The sequence below is a fragment of the Pristiophorus japonicus genome, chromosome 14, assembly GCF_044704955.1.
Source record: "Pristiophorus japonicus isolate sPriJap1 chromosome 14, sPriJap1.hap1, whole genome shotgun sequence".
Taxonomy (NCBI): domain Eukaryota; kingdom Metazoa; phylum Chordata; class Chondrichthyes; family Pristiophoridae; genus Pristiophorus; species Pristiophorus japonicus.
The window spans coordinates 176,466,026-176,492,684 of NC_091990.1; the positions used below are offsets into that span (position 1 = coordinate 176,466,026).

The window sequence follows — 26,659 nt, forward strand, 5'->3', positions numbered from 1 at the left end:
AATAGTTCTCCTCCAGCTGACATCCAACTGAAACTCGACTGCAGTTGTAAGCACCAGGCGCTAAAACGGGGGGCGAGGGCCAATTTCTCCTTCTGGGGCAGTAACGGGGTGCTGCGCATGGTGACGGCGTCAACATCGCTGGGCACAGCCAAGCGGCATGCTACAAGTTAGAGTCGCCGCAAAACCCCCACCAAATTTAGCGGGAGGCGCTGTTCTCGCCGCGCCCGGGCGGAAACTCATTTGCGCCTCGCTAGCGCTAACGGGAGGTGCAAAGTAGACCAATTTTCCTCCCATTGAACCGACTACACTCACAAGTACTAAAAGCTGATAGTAGCAATATTGGTCATTGTTTGCGCCGCTTCTGATTCGCCACAATGTTCACTGCGGTATATTCAAGTTACAAATCCAGGAAGATTTGGAATAAGTTTGCAACCGCGAGATCGGTGTGCAAAAAGGAAAAATCAGCATACATCACTGATCTCATCATTGCAGCAAGTTCCGGATCATTATATAGGAATAAGGAATGCATAACTTTAAAATGGGGATTGAATTATGTCTATAATTATCTCCTGCCTTTTATCCCCACTTTAACTAAAGAATATGCTCAGTATTGACTCCCTGTGTGCAACACCATCAGAGAGTTTTATTATTTTTCTGTCCTCCTCAATGGAAACATGCCTCTCTGATAGTGTTAACAGACCATATACTCGGTGTTTGTATAGCAATGCAAATAATGAGAGTCCTGCAGATTCTCGGCTACCTCCCTGTAAACAAATCACAAACATGTCAACATTTCATCCTAGTCAGTGGGGTTCAGTGTATGAGGGTAGCATACAGCTCAGATTGCCAATAAGCTCCTCTTCCAGCCCATTCATCTAAGGATTGTATAAGTTGGATCGAAGTTGTTTTATTTCGAACTTTTAGCATAATTGAGTGACTAGTTGAGACATAAAATCAGACCCATGATCAGACAAAACCTCTTTTGGCAGCCAGCTCAAGTATACATGAGCCAAGTTTGAAGTGGGTATCCCTTGTCTCCCATGCGTCAGTCCCTAAGTCTGCTTCCTGGAAGGAAAATGTCTGTAATGTTGAATTTCTGTAGCATGATAGCATCATGACAGCTCCCAGGGAATCTGGCAGGCGCCGGCCTGATCCACCACTTGTGGTTGCACACCAGCAGCGCACTGATGGTAGAATATCCCTTGTGGTTGATTAAAAACTCCTGGTTGTCGTGGTGGTGCTTCGATTGCCATATGTGTGAGGCAAATGCCTGCTCATTCTGGCTATTTTCATCACAGGGGAAGATTACATAACACCCAGCTCTGGGAAGCAATCCATCCCTCACCTACCTTATTCATTTAAAAGCAGTGGATTGCGAGACCCTCGATATGGTCTCCAGTAGTAACCTGGAAGGAACCAGAGGCAAACAAATTGAGTGTAGTGTTGACTTTCACGGCCATTGGTAATGGGCGACTGCCGGGTCCAGCAGGTATCAGGTCCTCCTCTAGGAGGCTGCACATGTCTGCGACCACCTGCTGTGACAGCCTCAGCCTGCGGAAGCATTGCTCTTCTGAGAGGTTGAGGAAGCTCAGCTGCTGTACCCCCTGTTACATTGGTAGTGTCCCCTGTGACCTTGGCCCCTCTCCCTCTCCTGTGCACCTCCCTCCCATGCACTTATCCCCTCTGCATCGGTGGATCCCCTACCGTCGCTGCCATGGATGGTGATTGTCTTCCTCTTCTGATGTATTGCCAAAAACATCCAAGGTGCCTCCCCTCCTGCTGATTTCTGTGTGGAAGCCCCCAAAGTTCTCCAAAAGCTGTATGGTGACAAGAATTCTCAGCGAAACGTTTGCCAGAGAGAACTGACAAAGCAGCTGCAAGAACTGAGCATTTATTAAGTTTGGGCTATTTGAAATGAATAGACCCCAATGAAGGGCACCAGAAATTCGCCGCCTTTTTACTGGTCAGATTCCCGAGCCTGCTAGAAGCATTCAATCTGAAAGAAAGTTTAATTCCTATGAAAAGGTATTTATTTGCATCCAATTATCACCTGAAATGATGCCTCCATTGCCCAGCCGCCTGCACTGATAATCGCGCCGACTTTGATGAGCTGGTTACTCGCACACAGCCAACCGCAACTCACTGAAACCTGGCAGCTAGGTTACAGTCGCGATTGTTTTTTTCTCCAAATTTAACTATGCACCCGACCCCCAACCCACCCATTCTTGCATTTTAAAATTTCCCCCATTAATTCTACCCATTAACTTTGCAGCACAGAGGAAAATCTGGGCTAGTGAAACTGATCTAAAGCGATATGTGATTCATGATATAAAAGGGGTCAGAGGGTCTAGTAAGGAGGAAGAACTGAGGGAAATCTTTATTAGTCGGGAAATTGTGTTGGGGAAATTGATGGGATTGAAGGCCGATAAATCCCCAGGGCCTGATGGACTGCATCCCAGAGTACTTAAGGAGGTGGCCTTGGAAATAGCGGATGCATTGACAGTCATTTTCCAACATTCCATTGACTCTGGATCAGTTTCTATCGAGTGGAGGGTAGCCAATGTAACCCCATTTTTTAAAAAAGGAGGGAGAGAGAAAACAGGGAATTATACTGACCTCAGTAGTGGGTAAAATGATGGAATCAATTATTAAGTCATAGCAGCGCATTTAGAAAGAGGTGACATGATAGGTCCAAGTCAGCATGGATTTGTGAAAGGGAAATCATGCTTGACAAATCTTCTGGAATTTTTTGAGGATGTTTCCAGTAGAGTGGACAAAGGAGAACCAGTTGATGTGGTATATTTGGACTTTCAGAAGGCTTTCGACAAGGTCCCACACAAGAGATTAATGTGCAAAGTTAAAGCACATGGGATTGGGGGTAGTGTGCTGACGTGGATTGAGAACTGGTTGTCAGACAGGAAGCAAAGAGTAGGAGTAAATGGGTACTTTTCAGAATGGCAGGCAGTGACTAGTGGGGTACCGCAAGGTTCTGTGCTGGGGCCCAAGCTGTTTACATTGTACATTAATGATTTAGACGAGGGGATTAAATGTAGTATCTCCAAATTTGCGGATAACACTAAGTTGGGTGGCAGTGTGAGATGCGAGGAGGATGCTATGAGGCTGCAGAGTGACTTGGATAGGTTAGGTGAGTGGGCAAATGAATGGCAGATGAAGTATAATGTGGATAAATGTGAGGTTATCCACTTTGGTGGTAAAAACAGAGAGACAGACTATTATCTGAATGGTGACAGATTAGGAAAAGGGAAGGTACAACGAGACCTGGGTGTGATGGTACATCAGTCATTGAAGGTTGGCATGCAGGTACAGCAGGCGGTTAAGAAAGCAAATGGCATGTTGGCCTTCATAGCAAGGGGATTTGAGTACAGGGGCAGGGAGGTGTTGCTACAGTTGTACAGGGCCTTGGTGAGGCCACACCTGGAGTATTGTGTACAGTTTTGGTCTCCTAACTTGAGGAAGGACATTCTTGCTATTGAGGGAGTGCAGCGAAGATTCACCAGACTGATTCCCGGGATGGTGGGACTGACCTATCAAGAAAGACTGGATCAACTGGGCTTGTATTCACTGGAGTTCAGAAGAATGAGATTGGACCTCATAGAAACGTTTAAAATTCTGACGGGTTTAGACAGGTTAGATGCAGGAAGAATGTTCCCAATGTTGGGGAAGTCCAGAACTAGGGGTCACAGTCTAAGGATAAGGGGTAAGCCATTTAGGACCGAGATGAGGAGAAACTTCTTCACCCAGAGAGTGGTGAACCTGTGGAATCTCTACCACAGAAAGTAGTTGAGGCCAATTCACTAAATATATTCAAAAGAGAGTTAGATGAAGTCCTTACTACTCGGGGGATCAAGGGGTATGGCGAGAAAGCAGGAATGGGGTACTGAAGTTTCATGTTCAGCCATGAACTCATTGAATGGCGGTGCAGGCTCGAAGGGCTGAATGGCCTAATCCTGCACCTATTTTCTATGTTTCTATGTTTCTATTTTATTTCATTGCACCACGGTGACTGGGAGAAACTGAAGCTTTTCAAACTGCACATTAGTCAGATGCACCACAATTTTTGATACAGTTTACACTGTTTCGAGCTGCTTCACTAATTTAAAACCATATAAAATATCCTATAAAATACCATATATAATCTCTTATTGCAGCATGTTCTTTATATAACTCATGAAGGCCACATCAATTGTTGTAGTGAACATTAAATCACAGCACAAAACTGCTGAGAGTTCAGTGCTAATTGTTCACATACCAGACACGAGACTCCCAAAGCAAGCGCTCTACTCGGAACTCCTTCACGGCAAACGAGCCAAAGGTGGGCAGAGGAAACGTTACGATGACACCCTCAAAGCCTCCCTAATAAAGTGCAACATCCCCACTGACACCTGGGAGTCCCTGGCCAAAGACCGCCCTAAGTGGAGGAAATGCATCCGGGAGGGCGCTGAGCACCTCGAGTCTCATCGCCGAGAGCATGCAGAAATCAAGCACAGGCAGCGGAAGGAGCGTGCGGCAAACCAGTCCCACCCACCCCTTCCCTCAACGACTATCTGTCCCACCTGCGACAGGGACTGTGGTTCTCGTATTGGACTGTTCAGCCACCTAAGGACTCATGTTAAGAATGGAAGCAAGTCTTCCTCGATTCCGAGGGACTGTCTATGATGTTGAATGGTAATTGGTACTAAATTACCAATCTCACAAGAGTCCACAGGATGGTTGTTGTGGGTAATGGAACTATTATTGAGATTTAATGGAGATGATTTTTTGAGCTTGGAGCTAAGACAGATTATTGGGATAGAGTACATACGTAGTCTGATTCTTCATCTATCTATGCTATATATGTGAGTACTTGATGCTCACACTGTGCAAAACATGGGAAAATATTCCATTCCTCCGCACTCTTAGCTCTCCCATTCATTGCTCCCCATAAAAACTTAAAATATCAATTTACACGTGGCTATTTTGAGTGATTCTCAGGAAAGGAAACAAGAGATGAAAATACACTTTCAAGCTCATTCGTTTTCTTGTCAATTGAGTCATGTCATTAATGCCTGTTTACTTAATATTTCAATATATTGTCAGCACCAAAGGGAGCAGCATAAACAGGCAAGGCAGAAACATGTTTGGCAGTTAACAGAATGGCTTGCAGTATTTAATATTAACATGGCGCTGACATTCTAAAGATATTTTCAGTTCCGTGACAGCTGATACATATATCTGGAACTAATGGATGTCTAAGACAAATTAAATGCATGAAGTGACTAAAGGTAAACATTAGTGCTGCTAACCATGGTCAACAAATATCCGAGGTCAATAAGCTTGAACTTGACTATCACAAGACTGCTTTCGGGAGAAGCGGTAGATACTGAATTAGCCTCATGCAATCACAGAATGCATTTTATATAAAAATATTGTACGACTATCACTACATCCCATCATTGCAAAGAAAATACATTATTTGCCAAGTATTCTGACTATAACAGGCTGGAGATACATATCTCTGACTAAAATGTCACAACCACACTGGAATGTTTCATTGTTTGGAATTTGCCATTACCGATTTCTTAGCGACCCTGCTTGATTCCTGGAGTGTCCCAATAAACAGTCAATAAAGCATTTTAGCCCCAATTTTAACCCTGCTTGCCCGGCAGCAATGATGTGGGACCAGTGCTAAAATGGTGTTCAAAAGCTACTCACTATGGGCTCAATTTTCCCCAAAGCCTTTTTTTGCCATACTTGAAGAGTTACGCCCGTATTTTTGGGTCCTAATTATGCCAAAAAAAATATTCTAAATTTCCCCGTTGGATTTCTTCATTTTGGCGCGGCCTAATCCGACCTTTAGTTTTGGGGGTGGAGCCTTGATCTGCACCAAAAAGATCGGGCTGCCGTGGTAACCAGGGTCACAATGCGAGTTGAAGCAGAAAGCCAGCTCCCAACACATTAAAAGAATTGAAAAACACATAGCACCAACTTACCTCCAACCCCGCCCGAAGGACTTGCCGGTCCGGTCCCATTCTCGGTCCCCATTCTCCCGGTCCGGTCTCTCTCTCTCTCTTCTCTCTTTCTCTCTCGCTCTGTCTGTCTCTCTGTCTCTCTCTCTCTCTCTCTCTTCTCTCTCACTCTCTCTCTCTGTCTGTCTCTCTCTCTCTGTCACTCTCTCTCTCTCTCTCTTTCCTCTCTCAGTCTCTGTCTCTTCCTCTCTCTCTGTCTCTGTCTCTTTCTCTCCTCTTCTCTCCTTTCTCTCTCTCTCTCTCTCTCTGCTGCAGCATTAGGCTGGATTCAAGGCCAGAAGAAGCCCAGGTAAGCAATTTTTAATCTAAAGATTCCCTTATGGGCCAGGAGGAGCAGGAGTGGACCTCCCATCCTGAACCCCTCCCTCTCCCCCCCGCAGCCCTAATCACAATTACCATTGGACCCCAACCTCACCCCACTCGATAACTTACCTTCGTGTTGGAGACTGTTCCTTCAAGTTCCCAGGGGCGGTCTCCCACTGCGCAAGTTCCCGCCCATTGGCCTCTATGCCAATCCCGCCGGCCTCAGACAAGAGTCAGCATAGCAACATCTAAATGAGGCTCAGAGGTTACATTTGCCCGGCCCTCACGTTGGCGCCATTGTTGGCACTTCCCTCCTATCCCAGCCCCCACAAACTGCATTCCTGCCCCAGGTTAAACTTCATGCGGTATAAACCAGAAGAGCCCATTCAACTTTGTTCTAGTGTCCAGGTCCTTTTTCAGAACAAAATCTGATCTTGACTTACCCAAACTCACATCTCTTCCTTCCATGTTGAATCAGAAATTGATCGAATTAGCTTTGGAAATCTTTAACTAAGTTAACATTCACTGCAGTAGGTGTCATTGTATTCCATAAGTTGATTATTATACATGAAGAGGTTGCCCTGTAAGTTAACTTACAGTTTCTTTTACTTATAGTGCTCTTCCATTTTGGTTTTGCACAATAAAAAGCTCTGCCATTCATTTAATTGATATATAATGGATGAAGTCTAATCTGACTAATAGGGAGTAATCCAGGTGTGTAACATTGGGAAAGCCATCATACATCCAGTCACATTGGCTGAGATTTTTGGTAGAGGTTCTGGGGTCCAGTCACTCATCATCATCATAGGCAGTTCCTCAGAATCGAGGAAGACTTGCTTCCACTCCAACAATGAGTCTTTAGATGGCTGAACAGTCCAATACGAGAACCACAGTCCCTGTCACAGGTGGGACAGATAGTTGTTGAGGGAAGAGGTGGGTGGGACAGGTTTGCCGCACGCTCTTTCCGCTGCCTGCGTTTGGTTTCTGCACGCTCTCGGCAACGAGACTCGAGGTGCTCAGCGCCCTCCCAGATGCACTTCCTCCACTTAGGGCGGTCTTTGGCCAGGGACTCCCAGGTGTCAGTGGGGATGTTGCACTTTATCAGGGAGGCTTTGAGAGTGTCCTTGTAATGTTTCCGTTGCCCACCTTTGGCTCATTTGCCGTGAAGGAGTTCCGAGTAGAGCACTTGATTTGGGAGCCTCATGTCTGGCATGCGGACAATGTGGCCTGCCCAGCGGAACTGATCAAGTGTGGTCAGTGCTTCAATGCTGAGGATGTTGGCCTGGTCGAGGACGCTAATGTTGGTGCGTCTGTCCTCCCAGGGAATTTGTAGGATCTTGCGGAGACATCGTTGGTGGTATTTCTCCAGCGACTTGAGGTGTCTACTGTACATGGTCCATGTTTCTGAGCCATACAAGAGGGCGGATATTACTACAGCCCTGTAGACCATGAGCTTGATGGCAGTTTTTGAGGGCCTGGTCTTCAAACACTCTTTCCAGTCCAGTCACTAGTGGAGGGATCGATGTCAGTGCCATTGCTCATCACCATCTTTATCAAAAATCAGAATGAATGTACTGAGGGAAATATCCACAAGTTTCTGAATGACATGAAGATGTGTGCAGGTGTGAGGACCTTAGATGAAAAAAATATACTGTAGATGGATCCGGATGTTTATAAAGTCAAATGTAGCATGATGCATTTGGGTAGGGACAACTCCAAGCATGTATACACCATGCAGGAACTTTGACAATTGGCCACGCTCACTCTTATATCACTTGCATTTTATGGGGTAGGTAGAGACTCTATCTCTTATAAGATCATCCTTTCTAAGACCCAGCAAAAATATTCATATAAGGCTCTTCTGGCACATGCTCACCAAAGCTATGGTGGTCATATATCAGAAGGTCCATGGATTTTCAGGACAGTTATGTCCAGTCCACATTTTCTCTGTCACATCACATTTCTGGTGTTACACTTTAGCATGACATTTGTATGTATGCTGATTGATGCAGATGATTATTTTTTGTAAAACAACAATAAATTGCAACTGAAGAAACTGGGGAGGTATGAATCAAATGTGAGGAAAACAGGTAGATACATTTCCAATAAAGAATCACAAAGACCTTATGAAAACAATAAACCAAGCATATCATCATCATCATAGGCAGTCCCTCGAACGAGGATGACTTGCTTTCACGTGAGTTCACAGATGTTTCAATGAAGGACCCGATGTTCCAGTCTGAACTCCAATTGAGCGGGTGGAAGATGCCTGTGCGTGGTGACCATTGCACACCAGCCACCATATGGGCTTGACAGAGCTAGGCCTTTATCCAGTAGCAAGGATTAACCAGGACGACTGGAGACCTGCTCTGCTGCACTGATCCAGTCCGCACACATATTGCAGTGTGGGCTGGCCCTTGCTGCCCCTGGGCCCTCGCCTCTTCTGGACCCCATACCCTCATTTGCCGCACCTCCACCACGATCTTTTACCGCTCCTCCGCCACAAACATTCGCCGCACCTCATATTTCTTATACTGATCTATTGTCCACCCGCCAATCACAATGTTGTAACAGTAGTAGTTGTTGTGGAGAGCATAAGCAGTTAACTAAATCTACCAAGGAAAGGAAGAGCAGCCAATTAAATTGGCATCTTGTTTTCTACATTGTGGATTTACTACTGTAAATTTGGTTTGCAACATAATAAAGGCAGAAAAAAATTACAAAATTTGTAAGCCAATGATTAAACTTGCTTAACTAGCTGTGATGTTGTTTTCTGTTAGTCGCCTGTGCTTATGTGGAAAGCCTAACCCTTAGATTTATTCAGATTCCCAGGCAGATCATTATCAGAGACTTAACAAATTACCAAAGGCTTTTTATAAACATTTAAAAATAAAATAATAGTTAAGGAATGGGTAGAACTTATCAGGGATGATGGTAGATGCAGATTGTGGCCTGCAGGTATATTAAATAAACATTTTGCATTGGTTTTTACAAATGATGGTGGAAGTGAGAATGTAAGTGTACTAGAGGAACATATGAAACAATTGTCAGAAATAACTGTAGAAAAGGAATTGGTTATGAAAAAATTAGCAGCGCATATGGTGGATAAATCACTGGGATGTGATGGCATGCACTCCAGGCTGTTGATAGAAGTTAGAGAGGAGATAGCAGAGGCTCTGACCACAATTTTTCAATTCCTTTTAAAGATGTAAGTTGTGACATTGGATTGGAAAGTAGCTGATGTAACACCTTTGTTCAAAAAGAGAGAGAAGGATAAACTGGGTAACTATCAATCAGTGTGGGGAAACTTTCAGAGTTCATAATTTGAGATAACATTAGTGAGCGTTTAGAAATGCATGGGTTAATCAAAGATAGTCAGGAAAGGCAAGTCATGTTTGACAAATTAATGAGTGTTTTTGAAGAAGTAATCAATTGGATAGATAGAGGCAATGCAATAGATGCAGTGTATATGGATTTCAAAAACATTTGATAAAGTATGACACTTGTTAGGAGAATTCAGGTATATGGTATAAAAGGATATTTTCCAACCTGAATAGAAAGTTGTTTTCTGGACTGGAAGCAAAAAGGGAGAGTAAATGGGTGTTGCTCAGAATGGGAAAAGATTGAAGTGACCCAGATGGTCATTTAAAAAAAAAGCCAACAGCATTTTACTTTTTTATAAGTAGTGGTATAGCTATAACAATAAAGAATTAATAATACATTTGTGCAAAATATTAGTAACGCCACAATTTTTGGCATTCTATAATAGAAAAGACATTTAGTCACCGTAAGTGCAAGGGAAACTTTAGCTATGTGGAGAGACAGGACTCTTTTTACTGGAATGGAGAAGGCAAAGAGAAGATTCAATAGACATTTGTAAAATTATGGTTTTGATAGTGTGTATAGGGAAAGAGTCAATGACAAGGAGTGACACATTTTACGTTGTTCCTAAGAAAGTGAGAAGAGTGATTCTCACTCTTTATGCAGAGGATTGTTAGCGCATGGAATGCTTTGTCACAGGGAATGCTTTAGATAAAGACAATTGTGACTTTTAAGGGAAACTTGATTAAATATTTGAAGTAGAGGTAGATATTGGATATATTCAAGAGGGAGTTAGATGTGGCCCTTACGACTAAGGGGATCTAAGGAGAGAAAGCAGGAAAGGGGTACTGAGGGAATGATCAGCCATGATCTTATTGAATGGTGGTGCAGGCTCGAAGGGCCGAATGGCCTACTCCTGCACCTATTTTCTATGTTTCTATGTTTCTATACAGGACTATAGGGAGACAGCTGGGAGTGGTATCAGACTTGGATTGCTCTAACAAAGAACAGCACAGACACGGTGGGCTAAATGGCCTCTTACTATTCTGTAGACTTCTAAGATAGCAGGATATAGCTTGCACCTGTGCGATAACTTATAGAAATATTATAATTAACAGCTAGACATATTCGCTATAATTCATAGAGCGTAAAAAATGTGTTGTTTGTAAACCATACCTCTTTCAATAGAAAGTTACTGATGATGAAAGGAAAACACCAGGGAAACCATTTTTGGGGTAATCAAAATTACCAGAACTTGATTTTCTGGTATAAACCATTTAAAATAAAGTTTATGAGCTCTTCAAACATTTACTGAGGCAACTTTGAAAGTAAAAATACCAGCTGAATACCTGCAGCTGCAGTCAGCAAGCTCACTGAGAACAGAGATTCAGCTGAGAAGGAAAATAGTGAGTGGGGAAGAGATCAGGCTGGATAACGTTGGTATTTATATTAATCTATTCTAAATTGTTGCATTAGCAACATTATATTATGTTTATCTAACAAAAACCATCATTGTTCACGTAATCAGTAACAACGTCTGGAAGGATGACAATTCAAGTCTGTCGAGAGGTTCTGAATAAAAGCACTGAATTTAAATATCTATTTAAAGATAAGCTTTTAATAACACTGTACTTTTGCAGTGGTATTTGATAAAGAAGACAAGATACAAATTAGTTTAATATTTTCTTTAGCTTTATATATTTCTTAACATTTGCTATGAAAACTCATACACTAATCAGTAAAAGTAAAAATTTGCACCCCTCAAGAGAAGATGGGAATGTGCGCTCTCCCCTCCTCACAAATAACCCCAGACTCGCCATAAACTATATCATGGGGAGTTCTGCCATTGTTAAAATAAATCTGGCATCTTGCATCTTGAGTCACTGGTTGTTGTTTTAGTTTAGTTGCAACTTCCACCTATTTCAATGCCAATGTGACAATGGGCTAGAGTTTCCCTAACCTGTTTTTCTGGCGCCCTCACCCAAGGTGCGCCGTTTCTGTCCGCCTCCAAGCGCGCCGAAAAAAGACGTCCATATTCTGGCCGCTCTCTTTGGTCGTGGCGCAATGTGGCCCAATGGATTTGGGGCGGAGCCAGGTCCCGACGCTGAAAACAGTGCCGGGACCTCTGCACATGCGCGCTAGAGTCTGCGCGCATGTGCAGTAGCTCCTGGCAGGCCGTTTCTGTGAGTACGCGCAGCAGGCTGTGTGGGAGGGGCCCGAAGCACGCCGTCCCTAGCCCTGGCCGAATGGGCTCCCTCATCGGCAGCTCGCTGCGTTCCCTAAGGTAGGACTTCTATTTTTTATTATTCACTGATTGATTTTGGTGCTTTAGGTGCAGGGTTCCTTCTATTTTTTATTTGTTATGTATTGATTGCTTATTACTGTGGTCTTGGTGCTTTAGGTGTAGGGTTCCTTCTATTTTATTTGTTAATTAATTGCTTATTACTTTTTGTGCTTTGTTTGGTGCTAGGTGGTGCTTTAAATGTAGTTACTTGCGCCGATTCCTTAACTCTAGGTAAGGTTTTTCTGTGCAGACAGAAGTGGCAATATACACTGGGCTAAGTTAGTTTGGAGCAACCATTTGCTGGCCAAATGCCTAAAACAAGGGTAAGTGGTTGGGAACACTCCCTTTTGAAAAAAAAACCTAACTAACTCACTTACACTGGCGCAAATTAAATGGCCAGAATTGCAACTAAAAAGATAGTCCAGAAAAATCAAGTTGCTCCCCAAAAAAAGGAGCAACTCCTGGGGAAACGTGGGCCCAATATTGTTTCAGGCAGGTTTTTTTCAGCTGGTCCCCTTTTGATTCAACTCCTCATACAGGATTGATGGACAAGAATAAGACGATGGTTGTCTGGGAAGCAAGCAGATGTGTCAGCTATTGTGACAGACATGCATCAAGGTGCAATAGAAATGTAGGTGCCCCAAAATGACAACTAAGCTGTGATAGATTAGAACATTGGGCCCAGTGAACTGGTAACATTCAAGCCACATTTCCAGCATGAAACGTATTTGTTTGTCTGTTGTAACTGTTAGTACTGAGCTGCTTTCACTTGATAACTTCATGAAATTTTCTCCTTATTTGCAGTTTTCATGAATGCAGCGATACCCATTGCAGCAGTCCTCACAGTAAGTAGCTGGTATTCAATTTGCTCTGAAACAATATTTCCTTTGCAAATGTTAGCCTTGCATTACATGAATTGAAATAATCAATATGTTAACAATTCAAAAAGTAATCGATTTCTGAGGGTAATGACTTTTCTAACTCTCTGGTCCATGTGACTAAGATTACAGGTGGCTGATGCGCTTCAGGTCTCCACTTATCCCATTGAGATCTGACAAACGGATAAAGCTAGTCTGTCTCCAATTTACCCTTTTCCCCCATCTGGAGATAAATTTTACTTCCGCTCGGTGCTAACACCCATGTTCCACATTGACATATAGTACTCAGTAACGAGCAGGGTGGATAAAGGGGAACCAGAAGATGTCATGTATTTGGATTTCCAGAAGGCATTCGGCAAGGTACTACACGAGGGGCTCAATTTTGCCCAAGCCCGTTTTCTGACATATTGCCAGAGTCACACCCGTTTTTCGAGGCCAGAAAAGCGTCAGAAATATTTTGCCAAAGTTTCCCCGATGTATAATTCAAATTTTGCGCCGCGCAGCGTGTCCAGTCGCCTCAGGGGCCTGCTGTCTGCGCCGAAAAAAAGATGTTGCACCTTCTGCGCATGCACGACAATAAAAGTGAAGTTTTTGACGTTATTTCAATGGACGCACATGCGCAGTACAGCTCCGGGTTGGCCTTTCTTTGCTGCTGCTGTTGTTGCTGTTATTATTGTTACAGTTGTAACTGTTCTCAAATTAAAAGATTTTTGTAAGTTATGTAAATTTACAAGTTTAAAAGTAAGTATTGTGTTACTAACACAGATGAGGCTGTACACAGGAAGGTTAAAGTAACAGTGACCTCAGTCTTTAATAAGACACTCCAGAGTGAGGAACAGGCCTTCGGGGCCGGCCTATATACAGTGCTCCCAAGGGATGCTGGGATCCCTTGGGACTTCAGGGGATGCGCTCACTGGTGGCGGAACATGGGAGTGCACGCTTTACAGATACACACCATCACTGCCCCGCCAAAGTCAAAGTGAAAACTATTTACAAGGTGAGGCGGTCGGGAGCCTTTCTTTCCCTGGTGGACCGCCTCGGTACAAATGTCTGTTAGAAAGATAGAAACATAGAAAATAGGTGCAGGATGAGGCCATTCGGCCCTTCTAGCCTGCACCGCCATTCAATGAGTTCATGGCTGAACATTCAACTTCAGAACCCCATTCCTGCTTTCTCGCCATACCCCTTGATCCCCCGAGTAGTAAGGACCTCATCTAACTCCTTTTTGAATATATTTAGTGAATTGGCCTCAACAACTTTCTGTGGTAGAGAATTCCACAGGTTCACCACTCTCTGGGTGAAGAAGTTCCTCCGCATCTCGGTCCTAAATGGCTTACCCCTTATCCTTAGACTGTGACCTCTGGTTCTGGACTTCCCCAACATTGGGAACATTCTTCCTGCATCTAACCTGTCTAACCCCGTCAGAATTTTAAATGTTTCTATGAGGTCCCCTCTCATTCTTCTGAACTCCAGTGAATACAAGCCCAGTTGATCCAGTCTTTCTTGATAGGTCAGTCCCGCCATCCCGGGAATCAGTCTGGTGAACCTTCGCTGCACTCCCTCAATAGCAAGAATGTCCTTCCTCAGGTTAGGAGACCAAAACTGTACACAATACTCCAGGTGTGGCCTCACCAATGCCCTGTACAACTGTAGCAACACCTCCCTGCCCCTGTACTCAAATCCCCTTGCTATGAAGGCCAATATGCCATTTGCTTTCTTAACCGCCTGCTGCACCTGCATGCCAACCTTCAATGACTGATGTACCATGACACCCAGGTCTCTTTGCACCTCCCCTTTTCCTAATCTGTCACCATTCAGATAATAGTCTGTCTCTCTGTTTTTACCACCAAAGTGGATAACCTCACATTTATCCACATTATACTTCATCTGCCATGCATTTGCCCACTCACCTAACCTATCCAAGTCGCTCTGCAGCCTCACAGCATCCTCCTCGCAGCTCACACTGCCACCCAACTTAGTGTCATCCGCAAATTTGGAGATACTACATTTAATCCCCTCATCTAAATCATTAATGTACAGTGTAAACAGCTGGGGCCCCAGCACAGAACCTTGCGGTACCCCACTAGTCACTGCCTGCCATTCTGAAAAGTACCCATTTACTCCTACTCTTTGCTTCCTGTCTGACAACCAGTTCTCAATCCACGTCAGTACACTACCCCCAATCCCATGTGCTCTAACTTTGCACATCAATCTCTTGTGTGGGACCTTGTCGAACGCCTTCTGAAAGTCCAAATATACCACATCAACTGGTTCTCCCTTATCCACTCTACTGGAAACATCCTCAAAAAATTCCAGAAGATTTGTCAAGCATGATTTCCCTTTCACAAATCCATGCTGACTTGGACCTATCATGTCACCTCTTTCCAAATGCACTGCTATGACATCCTTAATAATTGATTCCATCATTTTACCCACTACCGATGTCAGGCTGACCGGTCTATAATTCCCTGTTTTCTCTCTCCCTCCTTTTTTAAAAAGTGGGGTTACATTGGCTACCCTCCACTCCATAGGAACTGATCCAGAGTCAATGGAATGTTGGAAAATGACTGTCAACGCATCCACTATTTTCAAGGCCACCTCCTTAAGTACTCTGGGATGCAGTCCATCAGGCCCTGGGGATTTATCGGCCTTCAATCCCATCAATTTCCCCAACACAATTTCCCGGCTAATAAGGATTTCCCTCAGTTCCTCCTCCTTACTAGACCCCCCGACCCCTTTTATAACCGGAAGGTTGTTCGTGTCCTCCTTCGTGAATACCGAACCAAAGTACTTGTTCAATTGGTCCGCCATTTCTTTGTTCCCGTTATGACTTCCCCTGATTCTGACTGCAGGGGACCTACGTTTGTCTTTACTAACCTTTTTCTCTTTACATATCTATAGAAACTTTTGCAATCCGTCTTAATGTTCCCTGCAAGCTTCTTCTCATACTCCATTTTCCCTGCCCTAATCAAACCTTTTGTCCTCCTCTGCTGAGTTCTAAATTTCTCCCAGTCCCCAGGTTCGCTGCTATTTCTGGCCAATTTGTATGCCACTTCCTTGGCTTTAATACTATCCCTGATTTCCCTTGATAGCCACGGTTGAGCCACCTTCCCTTTTTTATTTCTATGCCAGACAGGAATGTACAATTGTTGTAGTTCATTCATGCGGTCTCTAAATGTCTGCCATTGCCCATCCACAGTCAACCCCTTAAGTATCATTCGCCAATCCATCCCAGCCAATTCACGCCACATACCTTCAAAGTTAGCCTTCTTTAAGTTCTGGACCATGGTCTCTGAATTAACTGTTTCATTCTCCATCCTAATGCAGAATTCCACCATATTATGGTCACTCTTCCCCAAGGGGCCTCGCACAACGAGATTGCTAATTAATCCTCTCTCATTACATAACACCCAGTCTAAGATGGCCTCCCCCCTAGTGTGCTGGCTGTGCCCTCGCTGGGCTGGCGTGTTGTTGGCCCTGCAGGGCTGTTGGGTGTGATGGGTTCAATTTCCTGGTCCGGCGTGGTGTCGTTGATCCTTTGGGTGTGTGTTGTGGGCTCGAAAAAGGTGATGTCTGCTGTGGGTTGTTCAGGGCAGTCTGTGAACCGCAGCCTTGTTTGGTCCAGGTGCTTTCTGCAAATTTATCCATTGTCTAGTTTGACTACATAAACCCTATTCCCTTCTTTAGCTATCACCGTGCCTGCGATCCACTTGGGACCATGTCCATAGGTTAGCACATACACAGGGTCATTCAGATCAATTTCCCGTGACACAGTGGCGCGACCATCGTTTACATTTTGTTGCAGCTGCCTGCTCTCTACCTGATCATGCAGGTTGGGGTGAACCAGCGAGAGTCTGGTTTTAAGTGTCCTTTTCATGAGTAGCTCAGCCGGGGGGACCCCTGTGAGCGAGTGGGGTCTTGTGTGGTAGCTGAGCAGTACTCGGGACAGGCGGGTTTGGAGTGAGCCTTCTGTGACTCGTTTGATTGTTTGTACTGCCCGCTCTGCCTGCCCATTGGAGGCTGGTTTAAACGGGGCCGAGGTGACATGTTTGATCCCATTGCAGGTCATGAATTCTTTAACTTCGGCACTGGTAAAACATGGCCCGTTGTCACTGACCAGTATGTCAGGCAGACCGTGGGTAGCAAACATGGCCCTCAGGCTTTCAATGGTGGCGGTGGCGGTGCTTCCCGACATTATTTCACATTCAATCCATTTTGAAAAAGCATCCACCACCACCAGGAATATTTTACCGAGAAACGGGCCCACATAATCGACATGGATTCTCAACCATGGTCTGGAGGGCCAGGACCACAAACTTAGTGGTGCCTCTCTGGGCACGTTGCTCACTGAGCACACACGCTGCATTGCCATACACAGGACTCGAAGTCAGAGTCAATACCGGGCCACCACACGTGGGATCTGGCTATCGCTTTCATCATTACTATACCCGGGTGTGTGCTGTGGAGATCCCGAGATGAACGTCTCCCTGCCCTTTTTTGGTAGCACTACGTGGTTACCCCACAACAGGCAGTCTGCCTGAATGGACAGCTCGTCCTTTCGCCGCTGGAACGGCTTGATTGGCTCTTGCATTTCAACGGGGATGCTGGCCCAGCTCCCATGCAGTACACAGATTTTTACTAGGGACAGCAGAGGATCTTGGCTGGTCCAAGTCCTAATCTGGCGGGCCGTGACAGGTGATTTATCATTTTCAAACGCTTCCATGATGATCAACAAGTCTGCGGGCTGCGCCACCATCAACACGTTTGCATGTTGTGCCATTTCCACCCCCGTGGTGGGCAATGGTAGCCGACTGAGAGCATCCGCACAGTTCTCGGTGCCTGACCTGTGGCGGATGGTATCGTTATACGCTGATAGCGTGAGTGCCCACCTTTGTATGCGGGCTGAGGCATTAGTATTTATCCCTTTGTTTTCAGCAAACAGGGTTGTGAGGGGCTTGTGATCGGTTTACAGCTCAAATTTGAGGCCAAACGGGTACTGATGCATTTTCTTTACCCCGAACACACACGCTATTGCCTCTTTCTCATACATGCTGTAGGCCCTGTCGGCCTTAGACAAGCTCCTGGAAGCATAGGCGACAGGTTGCAACTTCCCTGCAATGTTACCTTGTTGTAACACACACCCGACTCCGTACGACGACGCGTCACATGCTAGCATAAGTCTTTTACACGGGTTATACAATACAAGCAGCTTGTTGGAGCATAAAATGTTTCTGGCTTTCTCAAAAGCAATCACTTGGTTTTTTCCTCATACCGAGTTATCACTTTTGCGCAATAACACATGTAGGGGCTCTAAAAGGTTGCTTAACTCTGGTAGGAAGTTACCAAAATAGTTGAGGAGTCCCAGGAACGACCGCAGCTCCGTGACGTTCTGTGGCCTGGGTGCGTTCCTGATAGCCTCTGTCTTGGTGTCTATGGGCCAAATGCTGTCTGCCGCGATCTTTCTCCCCAAAAACTCCACTTCTGTTGCCATCAAGACGCATTTTGACCTCTTCAGCGCAGCCCTACGCGATGCAGTCGCTGGAGGACCTCCTCCAGATTTTGTAGGTGCTCGGCGGTGTCCCGACCCGTGACCAATATGTAATCCTGAAAAACCACCGTGAATGGTATCGACTTGAGTAGGCTCTCCATGTTTCTCTGGAAGATCGCTGCAGCTGACCGAACGGGCATCTGTTGTAGATGAACAGTCCCTTGTGCCTGTTGATGCAGGTGAGGCCCTTCGAAGACTCCTCCAGCTCCTGCATCATGTAGGCCGACGTCAGGTCAAGCTTGGTGAACGTCTTGCCTCCTGCCAGTGTGGCAAATAGGTCGTCTGCCTTAGGTAGCAGGTATTGGTCCTGTAGCGAGAAACGATTAATAGTTACTTTATAATCGCCGCAAATCCTGACCGTGCCATCACTTTTGAGTACTGGAACAATCGGGCTGGCCCACTCGCTGAATTCCACTGGGGAGATGATGCCCTCGTGTTGCAGCCTGTCCAACTCGATTTCCACTCTCTCCCTCATCATGTGAGGTATCCCTTGCGCCTTGTGGTGAATGGGTCGTGCCTCTGGGACCAAGTGGATCCGCACCTTCGCCCCAGAAAAGTTTCCAATGCCTGGCTCAAAAAGAGAAGGAAATTTGTTAAGAACCCGGGCACATGTCATCCCAGTTCCAGCCGATTTTGCCCAGCCAGCTCCTTCCAAGCAGTGTGGGGCCATCACCCGGGACAATCCAGAATGGCAGTTCGTGCACCGTGCCCTCGCAGGTGATCTTGACCATGGCGCTGCCCAGGACAGTGATCAGCTCTTTGGTGTACGTTCTGTTTCATGTGGATGGGGCTCAGGGCCGGTCTGAATGCCTTGTTGCACCACAGTCTCTGAAACATCTTTTTAATCATGATGGATTGGCTAGCGCCAGTGTCCAGTTCCATGGCTACGGGTAAGCCATTCAATTTTACGTTTAGCATTATAGGCGGACATTTCGTCGAAAATGTGTGCACCCCGTGTACTTCAGCATCTGCCTCCTCTCTCTGAGGCTCGAAATTGCTTTGATCCACCATGGACCGATCTTCCTCTGCCACGTGGTGGTTAGCAGGTTTTGCAGAGGTTGCAGCTCATTTGCAAGCTTGTTGGAGGTGCCCCATTGTTCCACAGCTCTTGGAAACATACCCTTTGAAGCGGCATGAATAGGCTGAATGGAAGCCTTCACAACGCCAACAAGGTGTGAATTGCCTTGCATTCATCCTTTGTTGGGGAGTCATCTGGGTCACCTGAGGCCTGCTGGCAGTTGCAGACTTGTGGGTTCTGCCCTGTACATTTCTGCTCGCAAACACAGTTCCAGTTAATTTATGAACATTGCTAGCACTTGTGTGCTGAGAGATTTGTTTGGTGTTATCACTGGTGGACATAAACGTCTGTGCTCTCGCATTGGCCTTACTGAGGGTCGGTGTCTCTACAGTCAAAAGTTTTCATAGGATGGTCTCGTGGCCAATGCCCAGTACAAAAAAGTCTCTGAGCATTTGCTCCAGGTAGCCAACAAATTCACATTGTCCTGCAAGTCGCCTTAGCTCGGCGACGTAGCTCACCACTTCCTGACCTTCAGATCGCTGGCACGTGTAGAACCGATACCTCGCCATCAGCACGCTCTCCCTCGGGTTAAGATGCTCCTGAACCAGTGTACACAATTTGTTCCATCAACACAACATTACGGAACAGGTCCAAACAGTAGACATGGTCCATATGGAATAGTTGTCGCTGAGCCGTCAGGCAAAAAGCGTTCACAGATGAGCTGCTGGTGCAAGGCTCGAGCAATCGTTAAAGGGGCACGATGGCCCGCTCTTCTCCGCCGTTGTGCTCCAGGTTCAGATACTTGCATGGCTTCCTCATCCTCATCCACCTGCTCATCATCTGCATCTTCCTCATCATCATCATCAGCCACCCTCACTGCAGGTGGGTCTTCGACTACCAGCTGCCGCTGCCTCATGATGGCTAAGTTATGCAGCATGCAACACACAACAGTGAACTGACCCACAATCTCAGGGGAGTACAGCAAGTAGCCTCCGGAATGGTCCAGGCATCGGAAATGCTGTTTCAAGATGCCAATAGTCCTCTCTATTAAGCTGCACGTCGCAAGGTGCGACATGTTGTATTCCCGCTCAGCTTCCATCCGGGTTACGCGTAGAGGCATCATGAGCCAGGTGGCGAGGCTGTATCCTTTGTCTCCCTGTAGCCAGCTCTATCCTTGTGGCTGCTGCTGAAACATGGCAGATATAACGCTCTCGCATAGGATGAATGCATCATGGGTGCTCCCAGGGTATCTTGCATCGACTGACATGATGCGATGCATGTCGTCACACACGAGCTGTACATTAATGGAGTGGAAGCCTTTTCTGTCCCTGCACATCTCGGAATCCTCCCAATGTACTCGCAAGGCGATGTGGGTAAAATCAATGGAACCCTGTACCTTTGGGAAGCCAGCAATCCTGGGAGAAGCCCACAGCCCTTTCACGCATTGCTTGGGTGATCATGGGGAACTTTATGCGGTCATTCCTCCATGCATATATTGTAGCTGTCACCTGGTGAATGAAGACATGTGTTGCTTGTTGAGAGATGGCACACGCATCCCCAGTTGTAGCTTGAAATGATCCGGAGGCATAGAATGAAAGTGCAGCTGTAACCTTCACTTCAACTGAAAAAGCAGTCCTCTTGACGCTTCTAGGTTGCAGGTCTGCTTTCATCAACTCACAGATCTCAGTTACAACTTATTTGCGGAAACGCAGCCTTCTGATGCAGTCTGCATCACTCCAGTGCAGGTAGGAATGCCTGTCTCGATATACCCGATGTGGGTAAGGCCTCCTGCCCAGCACCCTACCAGCTCTGATGTTCCCTATGCGATGACGTCAAATCAATTGTCTCCTACGTAGCACCATCATGCAGAAGGCTCACACAAGGTATGGCATTGTAAGTATTGCCCCCATAGTTCCGCCATTCAATGAGATCATGACTGATCTGCGACCTAATTCTATATACCCGACTTTGCCCCAATACTCTTGCTTAACAAAAATCTATCAGTCTCAGATTTAAATTAACAATTGACCCAGCATCAAGTGCCGTTTGCGGAAGAGAGTTCCAAACTTCTAGCAACCTTTGTGCGTAAAAGTTTTTCCTAATTTCATTCCTGAAAGCTCTGGCTCTAATTTTTAGAATATGACCCCCTAATCCTACACTCCCCAACCAGTGGAAACAGTTTTTCTCCAACTATCCTATCTGTTCCCCTTCAAGCAAATCACCCCTTAACCTTTTAAATTACAGGGGATACAACCTTTGTAATTTAACCCTTGGAGTGTGGGTAGCATTCTGGTAAACCTATGCTGCACTCTCTCCAGAGTGCCAATATATCCTTCCTAAGTTGTGGTGCCCAGAACGGCTCACAGCCCATCAGGTGTGGTCTTACCAGGGCTTTGTACAGCTGTCGCATAACATCAACCCCCTTGTATTCTAGTCCTCTAGATAAAAGGCCAGCATTCCATTAGCCTTTCTGATTATTTTCTGTACCTGTTTGTGACATTTTAATGATCTACATTCCTGGACCCCCAGGTCTATGTACCTGGACAACTATTTGCAATCTATATTAATGACTTGGATGAAGGGACAGAGTGTAATGTAGCCAAGTTTGCTGATGATACAAAAATGGGTGGGAAAGCAAGTTGTGAGGAGGACACAAAAAATCTGCAAAGGGATATAGACAGGCTGTGAGTGGGCAAACATTTGGCAGATGGAGTATAATTATTATTTAAATGGAGAAAAATTACAAATTGCTGCAGTACAGAGGCACCTGGAGGTCCTTATGCATGAAATGTTAGTTTGCAGGTACAGCAAGTAATCAGCAAGGCAAATGGAATGTTGGCCTTTATTGCAAAGGGGGGTGGCTTATAAAAGCAGAGAAGCCCTGCTACAATTGTACAGGATGTTGGTAAGGCCATATCGAGAGTACTGTGTACAGTTTTGGTCACATTATTTAAGCAGGGATATACTTGCAATGGAGGCAGTTCAGAGAAGGTTCACTTGGTTGATTCCGGAGATAAAGTGGTTGATTTATGAAGATAGGTTGAGCAGGTTGGGCCTCTACTCATTGGAGTTCAGAAGAATGAGATGTGATCTTATTGAAACATGTAAGATAATGAGTAGGCTCGACCAGTTAGATGCAGAAAGGATGTTTCCACTCATGGGGGAATCTAGAACTAGGGGCATAGTTTCAAAATAAGGGGCCGCCCATTTTAAACTGAGATGTGGAGGAATTTCTTCTCTCAGAGGGTTGTAAATTTGTGGAATTCTTTGCCCCAGAGAGCTGTGGAGGCTGGGTCACTGAATATGTTTAAGGCAGAGACAGACAGATTTTTGAACGATAAGGGAGTAAAGGGTTATGGGGAGCGGGCAGGGAAGTGGAGCTGAGCCCGTGATCACATTAACCATGATCTTATTAAATGGCAGAGCAGGCTCAAGCAGCCAAATGGCCGACTCCTGCTCCTATTTCTTATGTTCTGATGTCTCTCTCGACCGCCACTGTTTCTAGCTTTACACCATTTAGAAAGTACTCTGATCTATCCGCTATAGGTCCAAAGTGGATGACCTTACATTTGCCTAAATTGAAATCTATTTGCTATAGTTTTGTCCGATCACTTAATCTAGCAATATTCCTTTACGTTTTCATTTACTCTGCCAAAGTAGGAGTGCTTCTCTGGGTTCCACAAAAGATAACCTAGACCTCTGCCACTTCAGGCTTCCCATCCCCTCCCCCATTCTTGCCTTTCTACCAGCTGGGTGACCTTTGTGCCAGCCGACATTGTGCCCACCCACCTGTATCCGGCGAGCTGCATTGAGGCGCCATTTGGGCCAGCAGCTCTGCCAATTCTATTTAAATGAAGCCCAGGCCTCAAAATGGCGTCAATCTCCTCACTGCTAGAATGGGCCGGTGAGCAGCTCAAAAGTTAAAATTGACCTCTTTGAATTTATATACCTTTTTAAATGGTGATTAATAGTGGTCGCACCCCACCCAAAATGAGTGGGAAGTAACTGCCAGCCTCAGGAAAATGAGTTCAAGGCTAGGAAGGTTTAAACTTTCCTTGTGGCATCCGGAGGAGCCTCTTCAGCTTCCCGATGCTCTTCACATTAGCATTTAGCTGGTGGAAAAGCCAAGGCAGCTTCTCCCCTCAGGCCGACGTTAACATTGCTAGCAGGGTCTGATGATGTTGTTGGATGCCGATTAGCAAACGCGAATCAGGACCCCATCGGCTTTGGCCTGGCCGCGTCATCATCATCGTCATCATATGCAGTCCCTCGGGATCGAGGAAGACTTGCTTCCACTCTTAGCATGAGTCCTTAGGTGGCTGAACAGTCCAATACGAGAACCACAGTCTCTGTCACAGGTGGGACAAATAGTCATTGAGGGAAAGGGTGGGTGGGACAGATTTGCCGCACACTCTTTCCGCTGCCTGCGCTTGGTTTCTGCATGCTCTCGATGACGAGACGTGAGGTGCTCAGCGCTCTCCCGGATGCACTTCCTCCACTTAGGGCGGTCTTTGGCCAGGGACTCCCAGGTGTCAGTGGGGATGTTGCACTTTATCAGGGAGGCTTTGAGGGTGTCCTTGTAACGTTTCCTCTGCCCTCCTTTGGCTCGTTTGCCGTGAAAGAGTTCCGAGTAGAGCGCTTGCTTTGTGAGTCTCGTGTCTCACATGCGAACGATGTGGCCTGCCCAGCGGATCTGATCAAGTGTGGTCAGTGCTACAATGCTGGGGATATTGGCCTCGATGAGGACGCTAATGTTGGTGCGTCTGTCCTCCCAGGGGATTTGTAGGATCTTGTGGAGATATTGCCGGTGTTATTTCTCCAGCGACTTGAGGTGTCTACTGTACATGGTCCATGTTGCTGAACCATACACGAGGGCAGATATTACTACAGCCCTGTAGACCCTGAGCTTGGTGGCAGTTTTGAGGGCCTGGTCTTCAAACACTCTTTTCCTCAGGTGGCCAAAGGCCGCATAGCCGCATGTCCAAAAACATCTGGTAAAATTGAAAACGGTGGGATCAGGCAACTTTCTGGCAGGTAAATAACCCAGGCATTTTAATTACCAACCCGTCTGATTTTCACTGGGTGTCTAGAATTAAAATCCCCCCACTAACATGTTTGAACCTGAGACTCATTTCATAAGAACATAAGAAATAGAAACGGGAGTAGGCCATACGGCCCCTCGAGTCTGCTCCGCCATTCAATAAGATCATGGCTGATCTGATCATGGACTCAGCTCCACTTCCCCGCCCGCTCCCCATAACCCTTTATTCCCTTATCATTTAAGAAACTGTCTATTTCTGTCTTAAATTTATTCAATGTCCCAGCTTCCATAGCTCTCTGAGGCAGTGAATTCCACAGATTTACAACCCTCTGAGAGAAGAAATTTCTCCTCATCTCTGTTTTAAATGGGTGGCCCCTTATTTTATTATGCCCCCTAGTTCTAGTCTCCCCTATCAGTGGAAACATCCTCTCTGCATCCACCTTGTCAAGCCCCCTCATAATCTTATACGTTTCGATAAGATCACTTCTCATTCTTCTGAATTCCAATGAGTAGAGGAATAACTGAATGACTCAGTTCTTTGTGTGTGATTGCTTTGCATATCTAATGTTGAATTCAAATGTATTTTTTATTCATTTATAAAGAGCTGATTTTAATTTTTTTTTCTAATTTCCCAAAAGACTTTTGTAGTTCACACCCATCTCTATGAGGATCCAGACCTCTCTCCAGCAGTGGCCTTCGCCTCACTCTCCCTCTTCCACATCCTGGTCACACCCCTCTTCCTGCTCTCCAGTGTGGTTCGCTGTACTGTCAAAGCTTTAGTGAGGTAAAATACAGTTCAAAGATGATGTTTGATCTTTTGCTCTACTTAACACTTTCATAATGCCTGGGTGCTAACACTGAGACAGCAACAACAAGAGCATCATGCATTTATGTAGTGCCTGAGACACAGAGAAGCAACTTGTATCTGCAAGTGCACAACAATAGTCAACGTTTAAATAGTGGATAGATAATTAGTTTTACAGCCTTTCCCTTTAATATTTTCTTTAGCGCTGGAGGGCAGGAGCGGGAAGATGCCTTGGGGGCCTAAGGATGCCTTGGGAGTCTTAGAGCGAGAGGCAAGGCTGGGGCTGGGGAGGCCCAAGGATTGCTTGAGGGGCCTGGAGGGAGCACGCCTGCTCCTCCTGGCCCACAAGGATTTCACTGAATAGTAATTGTTTTTAACTTTCCTGGCCAGTCAGACCCCGCACAGTGCGGGACTCCCCCTGACATAGTGTTAAAAGCGCATCACATCGCAGCATCAATGACATCATCAAGCTGCAACTTTTTCATTTAAATTAGGCCCCTGCCTGCCTATAATGGGAGCCTTAGTCGACTTGAAAGTCAGTGAAGATATTAAATGGCGCTGCGCGGGAATGAAGCAAACTCAGGCCGATAAATGGACCTGACCTAATCTTAACCCCTGCCATGCACCATTCTTGTTGGGTGAGGGGTGTTAAAATCGAGGCCATGGATTATATTTTTAATGTAACTGGTTTGAAATAATTCGCATTAACTTTTAAATCACTTTTTCTATGATTTCTATGTAAACAACGGAGTGTTGATGGCGTAGCAGGAAAAATATCTTAGTGGAGTCAAGCAGGCAACTGAATTGATATACAGATACTAAAGAGAAAATTGGTGTGGGCTTCTGTTGCTGACCACTGCTGAGTGGTACACGTATAGACATCAGTTGGTATGTATTTCTCCACATGCCAGTGTTAGCAACAAAAAAAATCGGAGTGGATATAAAGTGCGTTTTGCAAACTTTAGCAAATTAAGGAAAATATTAAGGGTTAGAACTGGTTTAGGTTCAGTTGCATTTTCTCCCCTCATTCACCCCAGTTTGTTGAATAATCTGTTAATATGCATGCATACAACAAAAATACATTTTTGGACAAGTTATTGGAGTACAGCCACCACCTGTGCACCTGTACAGTGACATCTGTCATGGTGCCCAAAGAAAAGGGGACAACATTTGTAAAAACATTTGAAACATTTCTTGCATTGAATTGTGCTGTTTTATCAGATATCAATGCACGGATAACTAAATGTACTTTCACATGTTCTCCTGACTATCCCGGTGATTTGCTATAAGTCGCTGTATTTTTCTTTCAGTGTGCAGAAACTAAGCGAATTCTTCTCCAGTGAAGAAATTGGAGAGGATCAAAGTAAAGTTGTGGTGGAGCTGAACATTGACAATAGTAGCAAGTACCAGACTGTAGTGAGTATACGTTGACATT

At 45.4% G+C, this 26,659-nt stretch overlaps 1 protein-coding gene across 7 annotated transcripts in view; it reads left to right on the plus strand.

Annotated features, from left to right (window-relative positions):
* Window positions 1–26,659, plus strand: part of abcc8 (ATP-binding cassette, sub-family C (CFTR/MRP), member 8) — a 349,595-nt gene that overhangs the window by 196,988 nt on the left and 125,948 nt on the right. For all 7 annotated transcript variants that reach the window (XM_070899879.1, XM_070899873.1, XM_070899876.1 and 4 more), the window contains exons 12-14: window positions 12,739–12,779; window positions 25,058–25,203; window positions 26,535–26,640. In XM_070899879.1, the coding sequence (XP_070755980.1) occupies window positions 12,739–12,779; window positions 25,058–25,203; window positions 26,535–26,640 (293 nt within the window). The remainder of the gene's footprint in view (window positions 1–12,738; window positions 12,780–25,057; window positions 25,204–26,534; window positions 26,641–26,659) is intronic.